We start from the raw sequence: 16,824 nt of genomic DNA, 5'->3' as shown, positions 1-16,824 counted from the left end.
AGTAGGAGATGATGAATGGAGGGGTATTGATTTAAAAGCTCAAGATAGAGCCGACTGGCGAAATCTGACCGAGACCCTTTGCGTCAATAGGTGGAGATGGTGATGATGATGATGATCAGTATTATGATCGAGATACATTGGTTCCATATGCACAGTATGTGGAACGATGGTGTATAAATTTCTTCAGTTTTGTATGACTAAAATTACAGACCAATTTTCAGTCATATAAAAATGTGAGGATCATCCATCGATGTAATACCTAAACGGTTATGTAATGTAACGCCATGGAATTCAGACTATGTTTTTTGTTCTTTCACATTAACTGAAGTTAATTTCTCTTTAACTGAAGTTAATTTCTCTTAAATTCATTGTCGGTCATTCTCTGACTCACTAAGTAGAGTTCTGATCGCTCCTACAGGATTCCGAACGCAACACAAGATGCTTTACTCAACTACTCATTTTATGGAGGTTGCACGTCACTAGTGTATCAGTCGTCCATTCCAAACTAAGCTGACTCCTACCTAATCTATTGTCCTTCAAATTTCGTGGGCAGGTGATGCCCACCTAGATTATATAAGAGAACATGTGACAATGTGGCTTAGCTGCGAGAATTTATTGCCTAAGGGAATGTTGAAAACCGTATGTTGTTTATTACGGAAGACTGAAAAATGTAAAAATTAATGGATATAATTTTACAAGAGTAGTTTTCACACAAATGAAATACACTTACTCTTTTTTATTTAAATATAAAGCAGTATTGCACCATGTTAATACAGTTACACAAAGTTACAACACGTCTAATACCTAAAACTTTTAGTAATAGCATTCGGGAAATATCGCAACTAAGAATGTCTTATCACTGATAACTTGGGGTCATACATATGTAGTTCTCTATGCACTATGATCTGTCCACTTTTATTGTAAGATGAAATGCCTAGATATCAACATATTGCTGATATTGCGTGATAAATTGATTACCAAAACGTCGCAATAGTTTTTCATCGTAGTTTGGTGAATTATAATGGTGTTACACGTTACATAACCCTGTACATATGCTACTGCGCATATAACTTAGCCGCTGTGACTTTTCTGCATTGGCTTGTGATGGTGTTATCATATCTGATAGACAACTTTCAACATATTTTATTACGAAGTGCGTGAATGGGTGACGTGTGCTCTGAGATATCGTAAAGTATGAGGACGAAACACTTCATAATGAGGATTTGAATTCTTTTTACACATCGTCAGTATTGCGCTCGAAGCAGGTTCAGTGACGTCATGGCGATGCTCACTTGTCTTCTTGCCCCTTCTTATGGCCTGAATCCCAGTCATCTATTCGCTAAACATGGTTGTTCCCGACATGGTTGTGCGGGAAGGGGATTTTGAACCGAAAAAGAGTTGAAGAAGACGTGTTATCGTGGGTGAAATCGTATTTGGTGACTTGTTTGTTATTCGCTGAAGATTGAGATAAAGAGATGAGTGTAGATGCATATGGTCCCAGCTCTCAGAGCCTGACTTTTTATGACACCGAGGAAGCCACCGACCTCCTCGGGGCTGATACTCAAGGTTCCGAGTACGAGTTTAACCTCACCCTCGGCAGCCAGACGCAAACTCAAGGCGGAGGGGATCCCCTGGATAAAACCCAAGCTTCCCAGAGCCAGGTAAGCAAACTATTCGTGTAGATAATATGTCATCTTGGACGGTTCTCTTGCCTGTTAGGCTAAGCCTGGTCTCCATGGTGGGCTTACTGTAGGTTATCTTGGCTGGCCAGACCACCCCTCTGTACGAGATGCTTCTCTTGTACCATTTTTCCCCAATTTTGTTTTTACACTGATTTAAATATAAGTAACTAATACTATTCTTCTTGTAACTGCAGGATTTCCATAAGCTGCTCTTGGGCCCAAAGTGAATGGGCCTTGCTAAACTTACCATTGGAGCCTTTGTAGTTTGTTGTGACTGGCTTGGAACCGCCAGAAAATCGAGTAAAAGATGTCCGAAATCGGCTCTTTTTCAGGGGAATGGTCAGAGAAGGAAATAGTATTCACTAGTTTTGTGAATGCTTGTCCCAACAAACTACATACTAGGACAGGGTCGCGATCGCCTGAAAATAGAGTAAAAATCATCCCTTATCGAATTTTTCCCAGGAAGTTCAACAGAGTGAAATGATGAATTCACTAAATTTGTAAATGTTTCCTAATGACCTAACGGGTGGGCTAACGCACCCCGGCGACCCCCCAAACACTGTCGCTATCATACTAACACCACAAATCCACTTAACCTAACCTAGTAGTTCCCAGGTCACAACCCCTAGCCAGGCGCAAGCCCGCAGACCCCCTTCGAAGTCTCTCTCCTACACAAAAAAAAGCTATGGGCAGCACTCTAAATTACATCTTTAAAATGATAAAATAACTCCATAATGTAGTTTTTAGGGACAGGGCGATATCTTTCTTATTACTAGCCAAATCGTTTTTACTTATGGGGAAGATGTTCTTTACTATGATCCAATATAATATAATATGATGTTATTTTATCATTTTGAAAAATATCATAATTTACCTTTACCACGGCAATATTTTCTAAGTTCAGCACCGTCCGAACGCAAGTCACGGGTAGCTCCTTCTTAGTTTCCAACTTTCCTGATAGATAGAGCCCGTGTCATCCCAGGCTAAGAATCGTTCGTTTTTCCAATTTAATACTGTCCAATCAACATACATCTTTACCCCTCGGTTAATTTTGTAATCAGTTGGTACACGTCATTTATAGTGACATTTGATACTGCTATGATAATTATCAGGAATTGTTAGGTTCGGGAAATGTCGTTACAATGTGTCGTCCGCTGAAGCCACGGCCAAGTTACTCGATTGTAAAATTTCCCCCAAGCATTGATTCCTGCCTGACTATAATAACACCCGTTGGGCGGCGCTCTGTTCGCCTATCAGCTGGTGGCGCAAGCTTGAACAGTTATCGATGTTCGGACTTATGTTTTTGCTAATCCCAACAATCTTCATTTTTAACCCCTTGTTAAGATTGTTAGTTCGTGGGGACACGTCCTGAAATTATGCCGAATACTAATTTGTTATATATACAACCAAAGTTTAGGTTAGCCAACATCTAGGAAAGATGTTTCGGTAGATAAAGCCAGTGTCAAACAAACCACCCGAACTAAGCCTTCGTTTGTGCGCTTGTAGGCCTACTTTTGCTGGCAGCGTGATTTCAAAATTTTAAATCCCCCCCTCGATCCGAGATTGACCTACACACGAGGTCGACCCTTTCGAACGCTAAACGCCGTAATGGACAGTTGTGTTCCGTATAGTTTCTCTTTGAGCGATGGTGTTTAGTTTATTACTCATATAGATCAGCTTGATGCTTTGAAGACAATAAGGTTTTTAGACCTACAGGACTTTATTCGAGTTACCCCGTAATTTTTTCATTTTTTATTTCAAAAAGGGCTTTTAGGTGTCTTTAAGGGTCCCTGTGAAGGTGCAAGAACCCTAGGATTTAGACTTCAGCAACTTCTAATATTAAGGTAATCCCGAGTAACTTTTTTATTATTACAATGTGGTTAAGATATAATTTAGAATGCTGCCCATAGCTTTTTTTGTGTAGGAGAGAGACTTACGGCTAGGGGTTGTGACCTGGCATTTACTAGGTTCGGTTACGTTGGGTTTGTGGGGTTTGTATGTTAGCGACAGTGCAAGGGGCGTTAGCCCCTCCACCCGGTTAGGTCACGAGGAAGGTAAGGACACGGCTTGGAGGTGAGGTTAGGAGGGGAATTTTGGGATAAGTTGTCCATTTTTCTCGCACGTTTCTGACTTTCATGCGCAGAGTGGTCCTAGTATGTAGATTGTTGGGACAAGCATTTACAAATTTTGTGAATTTAACATTATTCCATTCTGTGATCATTCCCTTGAAAAAGAGCCGATTTTGGACATTTTTTGCTTGATTTTTGGCCGGTCCAAGGTCTGTCCCCACAAACTAGAGGCTCCGGTACTTTAATTTCTAGCTAAATACATGAACCATATATTTTTCTGTTCAATTATAGAATGGTGCAATGTTAGTTAGGGTATAGAAACTTTCATAATTGAATAGATCTTTGCAAATACTCTATTCTAAGTACCATACACTCCTGATGGAAACTTCAATTAATTATGTTACAGATTTTAATAAAAATATCCATTTTGCTCCTTTTGTCATCATAGCACATATAGAAGTCTCTGTCCACCCAGTAGTTCAGAAAACACTGGTAGTTGGCAGAGTGTGGAAGCAGTAAGATAATGTTTATTCACGAGCAAAGCAACCATACGCAGAGCAAAAGCCAATAAGTTGTTAGCTCAGTTAAGTAACAAGGTATATGTAATTTGATGGATCAAGAACTCAACACTGCTACAAACGATATCATAGAAAATGGGATGGAAACCCCGTTTTTTGTGTCCGGAAGTCCTGGCAAACAAAAGCTCCAGTGTTTTGACAGTGGTTCATTGCTGTTACTTAGTTACAGTGATCTTTTTTATTACGATGACTGGTATTTTATGATTTTAATTGGTGGAAATAGTTCAAAAAGATAATTTAAATAATAAAACAATTAGACAAGGACCCTGTTTTTTAAGGTATTTCGTTCGTAATTGATGACAATACCTATCACAAAGCCATAGCTTTCCAGTTATGGTATTTGACCCCACCATAATTCAAGAACTATGGATTTTTGCCAGGAATCATTATCAAAAATTTTCAAAGTACCACAAATCACATTGAAAACCAGTCTTATTTTCTACAAACCATTTATTGCACTATTCTATAAATTTACCTATTTTTCCTACTTACTATACTTGCTATCTTTTGTTTTGAGCATTTCTGATCATGATTATTGGGGCAAACCACCCTGTTTCAAGTTTTTTGGACACCCTTATATAAAGACAATTAAGGGGGACCTCCATAGCTCAATAGGTAACTAGATGTTTTGGGTGGGGGAAATGCCAAAAAGGAGTAATTTGCAGCAATAATAATGGTCAAATAATGCAAAATAACACAAAGATGACCAGTTGGAAAAATATATACTGTAGTTCATGTAAGTGGCAGAAAATTAAAGTAACATAATTAACTATGATTCACTTCCATCCGTCTAATGGTGTTTGCTCTACTGTGGCTCGCTGCTCTCGCAAAATTAACATAATATCACTGCTCCTATGTTCTGGCAAGAGTTACATAACGAGCTGAGCTCGTAAGCCCCGTTGGTCACCATTTTTTTTCTTTCTTACAGGAGCAAAGAAAATTGTACGCTGAATGGCGAGCGTTTTCAACATACTGTAGTTAATTGCTGACATAGATAAAATTATATAAAATTTTGAAAATAGATTACATCAAATTATGAAATAGATTTTACAGTACTTCCCTCTTGGAGATGTCTTTATGTGGTGGTGGTCATGCTGAAACTGGAGAGGGTGGAAAAAAAATCTGAAGCTGAGGGGGAAAAAATAGAACAACATCCGGGAACTTGTGCATAAATATTTCGAAGCTCTCAAATAATTAAAAAAGCCCAGTTGTTCCGTAACTGGAATATAAACCATGCTATTTATTAGGGGTTATACTTTTGGCGGAGCTGAAATAACGAGCCATTAAAATTTAGCGAGGGTTAGCTACCCACACCGCTAGTTAACGGGGATAGGGGTGGTAGCTTGCTACCACTCCCGTTCACACACCTGTGATTTAGTCACTTTACTTTTGGCTCGGATGGAGAGCGGTTGTTTCCGCTCTTCCTCGCCTATTCTGGACTGCCATTAGTTTTTGTCTTTTAACTTACTATTTCTTATACATGTATATATATGAAAACATTCTTAATGTTTATGTATATATATGTGTATAGAAATGTGATAAGTTTCCTTTTCAGCGTTTGGGGTGTTTGATACATATACAACAACGACACTTGCGTACGTTAGCAAGGGAAATGACCTCTCCCTCTCTGGTCCATCGGTCTTCCCGTCGGCATATAACCGTTAACTTGACTGCCGCATTGGAATCGTCATCGCCTGGACCCTCTTCATTCAACTATTATCTTCGCCTTTTCCCTTTTCCTACGGGAAACATGGATTACTGAGCGAAGGGAATGTGGCCTTTCGGAGATTGACTACGGTCTTTCTCTTCTCAAGGTCGTTCACCTTTACAACAATAGTGTACTATTGGGGAAGCTCCTTTCCTGTGCGCGGGTTAGGTTGCTCTTCCGATTGTTTGTCTCAAGTATTTTTAGTGAAATTATAATTGTAATTTTAACTTTTCAGCTTTTCTCCGTGGGGAACACTTCCGTTCGGAGGATCAGTGGTTCTAACTATTAGTGAATATTCTTAGCTGATTTAAATAATTGTAATTCTGTTTTTATTACAGTTACTCCGCTCCCCCCTTCTCCCATGGATGTCGACTGGGCAAGGAACGGCTATACTTATTTTTACGTTGTTCCCTAGGGGTTCCTCTTCGGAGTTAGTTCCTTCCTAGGGAATTTCTGTTAAGTAGTTAGTTTTATTTTTTCCCAGTTAACTATGCAGTTTTTCTTCGTTCGACTAAGAGTGCCGACGAAGCAGAGCTGTTCTGTTCATGCCTGGGGAATCTGCTGTCACTGCCGTCCCTCAGAGGATCGTCATGGGCATCATCCCTTCTCTTAGAAGTACTCCTGTGACAACATGACCAGCACTTCAGATCATCTTAGAACGCTAACCAGGAGGTTTGCCTCCAGGGGTTGGACAACTTCCCTTCCAAGAGAAAGTTTCCTCCCCAGATGTGAGGTTGATTCTCCCTTCCGAGGGAGAATTTCCCACATCTTAATAAATTAATCGTCTCCGACTGCTGTTGCTGCCTTCGCCCTGACTTTTCTCCCCTCTTGCTCAGGTTCTCTTCCTTCAGGGGCGGAACACAGTCTTGGCAAGTCTCTTCTACGAAGTGTTTACTTCTCTCGTTCGCGAGAGGCCACTCATAGAGACTCCTCTTCGGAGGATTGCTACTGTTAAAGGTCAGCCTGCTGATCTACCGGCCCTCATGGGTGTTTTCAAGTCTCTTCTACGTTCTACGAAGTGTTCACCTCTCTCGTTCGCGAGAGAGGCCACTCATAGAGACACCTCTTCGGAGGATCACGCTGCTCATCAGTTCCTGACCATCCTACCAGCGCAACTTAGTCTGTGGGCTTCGGTCCAGGACTCTTCCTAAGGCCAGCTTGCTGGTCCACCGGCCCTCATGGGCTTCATCAGTTCCTGATCATCCTACCAACGCAACCTTAGGCTGCAACTTAGTCCGTGGACTTCAGTCCTGGAGTTTTCTATGGACCTTTCACGGTTGCCATCAGTGGATGTTCCCCTTCCAAAGGGCACATCCCAGTCCCTGATCATCCTACCAGCTGACCTACCGATCTACCAACGCAACCTCACGCCGCTGTTAGTCATTGGACTTCGGTCCTGGACTGTTCCGTGGACCTTTACGGTCCCCATCATGGATGTTTGCCCTTCCAAAGGGCTCATCCCAGTTTCTGGTCGTCCTGCCAGCTGACCTGCCGACCTACTAGTGCTACCTTTGCGCTCGCCAATGGTCTTGCGTGCGCGCCAATAGTTTTTCGCACGCGCGCCAACATTCTTCCGCTCGTGCGCCTGACAATGGTCTTCCGCACGCGCACGCCATCAGTCTCCACATAGTACTCTCACGCACGCGCTAATGCACCCGCCCTTGCGCAACCAGTCACGCTTCGGCGCATTCTAGGGAGAATGCAGAAAATTACACGGTGCTTTACTGCGCGCCAGCGCCCTTCCGCTCTTTCCTGCGCCCTCCTGCGCAGTTGCGGTCTCAGATCCAATGCGCTAGTGCTCGCAGATCCAATGCGCCAGCGCTTGCCTGCTCTCCAGGCAGAAATTGAGCACCAGCATCATCCTGTGTGCCATCGCTCCAGTACTCTTTTACACACTCGCGCAATAGGCAGAAAAAAAGGAATAAAAGTTTTTGGACAGGTCACCATTGCCCTATTCCTCCCCGCAAACACATAACATTGCCACTGGGAAAAGAAGAAAAAGGCTTCAGAGATGGATTCAAGATCCCGAAGATTCCATCTTACAAGGGGGATCGAAACGGGGAATCCTTGGTCCCTGTCTCATCTGAAGTTTTTTTTTTTTTTTTTTCCTTGACAGACCACCGTCAGCAAACAGGAAAGCATCAACAGTCTGATCACTGTCTGCTGATGGCTAGTTCACGGTTTACTGATCGCTAGGTCGCCGATCACCAGATCGAAACCCTGATCTTTGAGCTCTAGTCCCTCCAAATGCTAGCGTTCCAATCACCGATTGTTAGTCAATAACCAGTCATCAGCTTGCTGATCACTAGATCACCGATGGGCAGCTCATCTTTCTTCAATCATTGAACTGATCTCTGACCAGCCCATCTTCAGCTTGCTCATCTCTGACCAACCAGGGGGGACCATAATCAGCTTGCTGATCTATAACTCGCCATCGGTTCACAGACCACCGATCCACTGATCATCGGCAATTCGCCAGCAGTTCGTGACTCGAACTTACTAGTCAACCTCTGCCTGTAGTTCCCTAGATCAGAAGGTATACAACATACTTCTCGCTACTGGCAGTTCCCCATCACACTAAGGTGATCGGCAAACGTTCGACAACCCTCATCAACGGCTTGTTGACAGGGAACTACTTGCGAGCACTCTCCAACTGCCCAGTAACCACGATACCCAACTGGTAACCATTGATTAACATTCGCCAGATTGATTCTATTTTAAGGAATAGCATCAATCCCATCAGGGCGCAAGGTAATGCTAAGCGTTGCCTTCCTTCTGTTAGTTGAAGGAATTCTCTCTCAGGGAAGAATTTCTACACTGGGTATCGCGTCTGATCCTTTACGACACGAGTCAAGACTCCAGCGTCAACAATCTTCCATGCAAAAAGATCCGCAAGGAGCTGTCCCCTTGGGGTCGATGCCCACTCCATGTTGGAGTTTGAACAAGGGCTAAGACCTCAGGTCTTCATTTGCACACTGAACCTAAAGGACACTTACTTCCAGGCTCAAACCACCCATCTAGGAATGTTGGAAGATTCAGTCTAGACAAACAAGAAACACCAGTTTAGGGCACTGTGCTTCGGTCTTTCCACTACACCCATCCTGGTCTCACAGGATCGGCTTCTGTCTCCTCCGTTTCGGGACGACTGACTGACCTTAGCAGACTCAGTGTCAACCTTGCATTAGCACCGGAACTTCTGAAGTCTTTTTACCAAGATCCAGTGATCAGGGATACCTGCGGAAGTCTTCCCTACTTCCCTCCCAGAAGACTGGTGTATCTTGGAATGATTCTAGACACCAATCTCCACAAAATCTTCTTGAAAACGAGAACAACTCCCATTCCAAAGGGACTTGAGTTGAACTGGAATCAGGCCCTCGATCCCCCAAACATTCTAACCCCCATGGGACCAGAAGTTTGGACGAACCTCAAGGGATGGGTGTCAGTCGAGAATCTACAGAGTGGCATAACCTTCTCATCCTTCCCCACCCCTAGGACTTGAGGTTGTGCTTAGAACACAGCAAAAGAAGAGAGGAGGTACCATAGTGCTGCACCACACGACCTCAGCCCTCTGGACAGAGTCCGAAAGTACCTTCACTTAAATCGCTTAAGAGATGAAGGCCAACTTTCCGGTCCTTCAGCAGCCTCATTGGTTCCTAACAAACCACTCATTGATCTGATGGACGACAACACCACACACAACATAGAGACATGATTTCATCCACCACAATATGTTCGGGGTCTGTCGTATTGAATCCTCCAAAGTCCCTCTCAGCGACGGAAGCTGGCCACAATTTCTTCCATGCTGAATTAAGAGTTCACCTTGTGACGCCATGCATCGTCAATAATTTTTAAGCAATGGACGATATTGAAATGTTCCTTCCAAAATTCACGAAGGGTGAGATTGGTGTTGACTGTGACATCAAGCATTTCTTGAACAAATGCTTTGTGTACAGTTTTTTAAAGTTGGAAATTACTTGTTTGTCCATGGGCTGGAGGAGTGGCGTGGTGTTGGGCGGGAGATAAAGGACCTTGATGATTCTGAACTCATCAAGAATATCCTTTTTGAGACCAGGAGGGTGACCAGGGGCATTCTTGAGGACCAGGAGACATTTCATTGGCAGGTTTTTCTCGGCCAAATATTTTTTGACTGCCAGACCAAAGCATAGATTAACCCATTCCGTGAAGAAATGCTGCATAACCCAAGCCTTAGCATTAGCGCGCCATATCACTTGCAGTTTTTCTTCCAAGATCCTTTGGCCCTTGAAAGCACGTGGGTTTTCAGAGTGGTACACCAGCAGTGGCGTGACCTTACAGTCACCGCTGGCATTGGCACACAAAGCTAGAGTTAACCGGTCATTCATGGGTTTATGGCCTGGTAGTCTCTTCTCCACTGCCGTGATGAATGTCCTCCTGGGCATCATCTTCCAGAAAAGGCCAGTTTCATCACTCTTGAAGACTTGTTGGGGGATGAAGCCATGTTGGGCGATATCCGAGGCAAAGGTTGTGACGAAGTCCACCATGGCTTTTGAGTTGGAACTTGCTGCTTCCCCGTGCCTCACAGCTGAGTGTATCCCAGTGCGTTTTTTAAAGTATATCTAACCAGCCACAACAGGCTTTGAAGGCTTGCTTCCCTTTCAAGTCATCGTAGATTCTGCTGGCCTTTTCACATATGATAGTCTCGGTCACGCTATCTTCCGCCAACTGTTTCTCCTTTATCCAGGTTAAAAGAAGCCTCTCCATCTCGTCATGGATATCAGTGCGCAGCTTGGGAAGGATGGTTACTCCTTTGGAAAGCTTGTTGCTCTTTATAGCATCCTTCTGCTTGAGGATGGTACATATTGTTGATATACTCCTCTCATATTAGCGAGCCAGCTCAGTCACTCTTACACCACTCTCGTGTTTTTCGATTATTTCATGCTTTATCTCCATTGTCATCATACGATTTTTCTTTTCTCTACCCTTGTTTGCACTCGCTTGCTTTGGACCCATTGCTTATTCACTGAATTCTGCACTGATTAACGTAAAAAAAAAAAACACTACGGCCGATGCTTGGATATAAACTTTACGCGACGGAGATCCTATGGGAAAGAGCGAGCGATGCTGCCCTGGTGAGAAGCCTCTCGCACACTTGGCCACCTGGCAGCCGCATAGGGAACTGCCTCGTATCTCAAATTTTTCTCATAACTCAGGACAAAAATTTGCTCAATTTTCTTTGTATCTCAAATTTCTCGTATGTTGGGACACTTTTATCTCAAGGTATTACTGTATGTCATTTTTAAATAAATACAAAACCCATAATCTTTTTACAGCTAATTATCTTGTTTTATTTCCTCCATTTCTGACCATAAATATTGGGGAGACAGCCCTCTTATGAGTTTTCCTAACACCCCCCTCCCATATCAAATTAACTATGATGTTATTTACGTGAAGGAAATACCAAAAATGAGTTGTTCCTACACGGATACAAACCCTTGTCATTTTAAATGGGTAAGCTTTTGCTGCACCTTATTACAACCATAAAGAAGAATTCTTGGGGGGTATGGCAACAATGTGTGGTTGTACCATGTTCCCGCTAGTGCTTTGGTGAAGTGAAGCTGGATTATGCGCTGTTACTTAGTTTTTGGTCGCCGTGGCAGTCGGACGGCTGTTACTGACCTCTCGGTGCTTTATTCAAGATATTCTGATTTTCAAAATGAATGTTAAGCTAGTGCTTATGAGAATCTGTGTTGGTCTTGAAGGGGGCCCTTGTGTCACCTTCATGAGCTGTGTAGAGATTGATCTTCGTCCCTTCTGTGCTACGTGTAGGAGAAAAAGGTGGGATTTGAATTCACCTTGTGGTGTTTGCAAGGATTGGTCATAATCTTTATTGGACAAGTACAACAGTTGTAGGAAAAAGCCTAAGTGAGATTGCTTTCTAGCTACAGCATCCTCCTCAAAAAGAGGAAAGCTGAAGCGTTGTCTTCTAATTCTGAACTTAACTTGTCAGGTCGATCGTAATTGGCATTTTCTGTGATGCTGATTTTGAAGGAGGACAGCCAGTCTTTTGTTCATGATTTTTTGTATGTGGCATCTCCTGCCCATCTTAGTGAGGTGGAGAATGTCATGAGTGATCATGATCCCGTAGCATCGTCTACTTTACAGAAGGAATTCGAACACTTTGCTCATTCTCCTTCCCCTCTGACAAGTGTTTTGAGTTATGAGGTGTTGATTTGGAAGGGGGTTGGGGTATCACGATTTTCTCGCTAGACTTCGAAATCTCTCCTTTGCAGGTAAGGAAAGTGTCTCCTAAACGTACAGTGTCTCAATCTAATAATGCCTGAGATATGTCTCGCTATACACCACCTTGGATTTTGAAGGATTTATACTATCACCATCAAGATCTAATGAAGAACAAGTTCCTCCTGCGACCCCATAAGTCCTACAAATAAAACTTCCCCCTAAAGGGAGGTAGTGAAACAGACTTCCCCTAAAAGGCCAGTAAACTTCCCTGATACCCCATACGGTTCCACAAGGTCGACTAGTAATGTCTCATTCTTCCAAGAAAGTACTGGAACTAATCAGAGATATCAACGATTCGTGTCTTATCGCCTTAGTGCTAACCTAGCGGTGCGTCCGCAGTCCCCAAAAACTCACATTTGAGTGCAAATGTTCAGTACACTGTACATATGATTATAAACTGTTGTAGAAACCAAATTGAAATATTAGGCAGTATTTACAGTGTTAATCATCAGTTCTGGCACTTGCTCGTAGCAAGGAGTAGTGACTTTTTAGGTTGTTAGCCCACCCTAGTGGATCATTTAATCATGAAAATTCGCTTTACGCCCCTTTGTCTGTAACCTAACTATCATGAATAACGAGGCCTGACTGTACATTCAACCTCCAGGAAGTACAGTGCCTTCACTTCGTTGTAACCAGCAAAATATACAAGTTGAAGGTGCTTTGCGTCGGGGTATCGACAGTGCCACAAGTCTTCACCAGAGTTTACACTATTGTCAGTATGGGCACATGCCAATGACCATAGTCTCATACGATGCCTGGAAGATTGGCTGATCTTGACGGACTCGGAGTGAGTCCCCCTCCTTGACAGAGACGGACTCCTTTCATCTAGTCATGATCTAAAGATTATGGTGAATTGGAAAAAATTGGTGCTAGTGCCAATGCAGATACTTTTACCTCAAAATGGCCAATGACACAGTCCTTGGAAAGACTTTCCCACCTCCGGATAGGGTAGGCACCTGAGGGAAATAGCACTCCCCTTCCTTCAACCGCCCCAACTGCCAGCACGTGAGTAGCAGAAACTACTGGGTCACCTAGTTTCCCTGGAACATTTTGTGCCAAACAGTCGCCTTTACCTACAGTCGCTCCATTGGGAGTTGAATGGACTCTGATCTAAACATCTCGACCATCCTTCTGGTAATGGTGCTAATAGGGTAAGAGTCCGGGCAAGACTTGGAATGGTGGCTGGACATGGTGAACCTTCTAAGGGGCTCTCCTTTTTTGACTCATTCAGAGGTGAACCTTCTAAGGGGCTCTCCTTTTTTGACTCATCCAGAGTTTCTGTTGCTCATATACTCGTCAAGGAAAGGTTGGGGAGCTCACCTTTAGCGTTTGGCATCAGGACAGGGGTCCGAGCAAGATCTCTGCAATATGAGTACTGTATTGGAAATGTGGGCAGCATTCGAGGACGCCTACTAGCACCCATGAACGGCATGGACACTCTTGGTTTTCTACCGTGCTGCCAGATAAGGAGTTTTATAAATCTAGTACGGGCAACTCCCATTCTAAATATGAGTAGTGGATCATATACATCTGCTGGTAGAGACTTAGAGGGAATTGCCATCTCTTCCCGACCTGTTGTGCCAACCACACACGAAGATATTCCACCGCACAGTTGAATTACTTCGGCTTCACTCGTGGAGGTTATCCAGCATCTCTCAAAGATAGGCTTTCCCTGCAAAGTTACGCGAGCTATATATGGATACCTCCAGGGCTCTTCAACTTCTATCTATCAAGCCAAGTGGGCCATATTCTGTTGATAGTATCATGGAAGAAGTGTGTGTGTTTGTGTGTGTTTTTTTTTTTAACAGAAGGAAAAACTTTGGTATCAGTGGTGAAAGAATATCACAACCTTAACCTGTTAAGCGTCCCCCCTGGACCAGGTTGCCGCTAATTTACCGTCACGCTTTTTTTGCCCTGAGCGGTTATTTCACCAATGCTAATTTTTCAAAGTTAATATCATTTCTTTATGCTTATAATTCATATTTATAGTTAAAAGTAGGGATATTAATTAAATGGTGGAATAAAAAAAACAATTAATACTATTATTTCATTTCAAAAGGCTACATAATACTGAATATTCTAATGGGTTCTTTTTATCTTCAATCGTAAATCTTACGCCAGGATCAGCAATAAAAGCAAAGGGAAAAGTCTCTCTCTCTCTCTCTCTCCTGTATAGTTTTCAAATATGTTCGTCATTCATTTGTACATTATTTATCCCCTTTATTCTCTCTCTCTCTCTCTCTCTCTCTCTCTCTCTCTCTCTCTCTCTCTCTCTCTCTCTCTCTCTCGGCGTTTCCTTTCCTGTATAGTTTTGTGACATCTCGTTGTCCAGTCATTCGACAACGAGAAGTCATTTTTTTCGCTCTCGGCATCGAAAGAAAACTGTTTCTTCAATATTGTACCAACCGTGTGTCACACGATCGTACAAAAATTATTTTGTATATATTATGCTTGTATCTGCGCTCTTCCCTCGCACTAAAAAGAACCAGAATAAACATGTCTGCATTTTGCCTCTGTAACATTGTCTGTTTCTCGAACATGAAAATTCCTGTTGCCTTGAGGTTTTGTATATAAAGGAGTGTGTTCTTTGATAAAGTTACTCAGTTGATTGCTTCCTGCCTTTGAGTCACAACCCTTCTCTCGGCCCGTCACATTGGTGACCCCAGAAGTCGACTCGCTCCCACCGCCTTCCACCCCCACCCCCCTCGCCCCTCCATCGTTGGTACTATGGCGGACTCTACGGAAGTTGGCGCTGCGGCTGCCCCATTGCAACTTTCATCGTTTGCCAGCGGAGAGGCGTTTGCTTGGTTTCAGCGCGCAGAAGTCCAGTTTCGTGACTCGCTCTACCACCAAAGCAGATTATGTTCTCGCGGCGATACCCGAGGACACCTTCCCACAAATATCCGACTGGCTTTGTGAACAAGGAGACACCCCAATAGCTTATGATGCCCTCAAAACATACCTTCTGCAGCAGTACTCGCCGTCGCCAGCCACCCGTATAGCAAAGCTTTTTCAGCTCTCACAACAACCGTTGGGGGACCAAAGGGCTTCGCTTGCCCTCAGGGAAATGACCAGTATCACTCGCCTTCAACCTGCCGCAGACGTCTCTCCTCGTGAGGTGAACCTACTTCGTGCCCTTTGGATACACCGTTTACCCGGACCTATACGCACTGCCATACCCGATGTCGATAGTTTACCCATGAAGGACTTGTTGACCAAAGCTGATGCCCTTATGGACAGCCACTTCAAGACCTCCATCAACCCCTCCACCACTGACGAAGAGGATGCCTATTCAACGTAAACCGAAGCTGACATGAATGCCGTAGGACATACACGCCTACCCCGTGACGTGCCGAAGCGGCGACAAAGCCACCCACCACCCACCAATCGCTTGCGCCCCAACAAATGACTTCTACAGCCACTTACTACCTCCCATCCGCCGCAGTTTTGCTACTACCACTTCAGATTCGTGGCAACCGCGAAGAAATGTGCCAAGGATTGTCAGTGGCCAAAAAACGTGTAAGTAGGCCATCGCTCGTGGCGGTGGCCTCCCGTGTTTCTAATCTTTTCATTTTACATGATGTAGGAATGGGCGTGTTATTTTTGGTAGACACGAGTGCTTGTCGTTCTCTTTTGCCAAGGAAACTCTTCAAGACATGACGTAGTCTGTCTACATCTGCCGACGTCCACTTGGTAGCTGCCAACGGATCTGCGATACCCACCTACGGTTACGAGAACCTCGCATTATCGTTCGGAAACGGTAAATTCAGTTGGAAGTTTCTCATTGCTGACGTCACATTGCCAATCCTCGGTGCGGATTTCCTCTCTCATTTCCACCTTCTGGTCGATGTCGCCCACCGACGATTGGTCAACGCAGACTCGTACTCATCGACACCTCTTCAACCCGCCCCCTCTAACCTCGCTCTCCACATCAGCGCTCCCACGGATGCCTACGCCCACCTCCTGACGTCGTACCCGTAAGTTTTCCGTCCAGAACTTTGCCAAACGCCCACGCTTCCTGCCAAGCACGGTATTTATCACCATATCAAGACGACGGGACCCCCAGTCTTCGCAAAATTCAGACGTCTGGCACAGGAATGATTGGCAGCCGCCAAACAGACGTTCGCCGAAATGGAGGAAATGGGCCTTTGCCAAAGTGCCTCCAGCCCATGGTCGTCACCCTTACACATCGTTCTGAAGAAAGGCGGCTCCCTCCGTCCGTGCGGGGATTACAGGCGCCTGAACATGCAAACGGAACCGGATCACTACCCCCTCCCAAACATTGCCGATGTGACCTCCTACCTGCACAAAGCGAAGGTTTTCTCTATGCTCGACCTCCTGAAGGGGTATTATCAGGTGCCTATGAACCCAGAAGACATCCCCAAGACCGCCATCACCACTCCGTTTGGTACATACACCTTCAATCATGTACCAACCGTGTGTCACACGATCGTACATAAATTATTTTTTATATATTATGCTTGTATCTGCGCTCTTCCCTCGCACTA

General features: G+C 44.1%; 1 protein-coding gene across 1 annotated transcript in view; it reads left to right on the top strand.

Annotated features, from left to right (window-relative positions):
- The first annotated feature begins 1,140 nt into the window (after positions 1–1,140).
- LOC137654556 (regulator of nonsense transcripts 1-like) overlaps positions 1,141–16,824 on the top strand; it is a 61,300-nt gene continuing 45,616 nt past the window's right edge. Inside the window, 1 exon segment of the mRNA XM_068388285.1 lies at positions 1,141–1,661. Coding sequence (XP_068244386.1) covers positions 1,476–1,661 — 186 coding nt within the window. The 5' untranslated portion in view covers positions 1,141–1,475.

Source organism: Palaemon carinicauda, chromosome 15 (genome assembly GCF_036898095.1).
Source record: "Palaemon carinicauda isolate YSFRI2023 chromosome 15, ASM3689809v2, whole genome shotgun sequence".
In the NCBI taxonomy this organism is placed as follows: Eukaryota; Metazoa; Arthropoda; class Malacostraca; order Decapoda; family Palaemonidae; genus Palaemon; species Palaemon carinicauda.
This window is presented reverse-complemented; position numbering and strand designations above follow the sequence as displayed.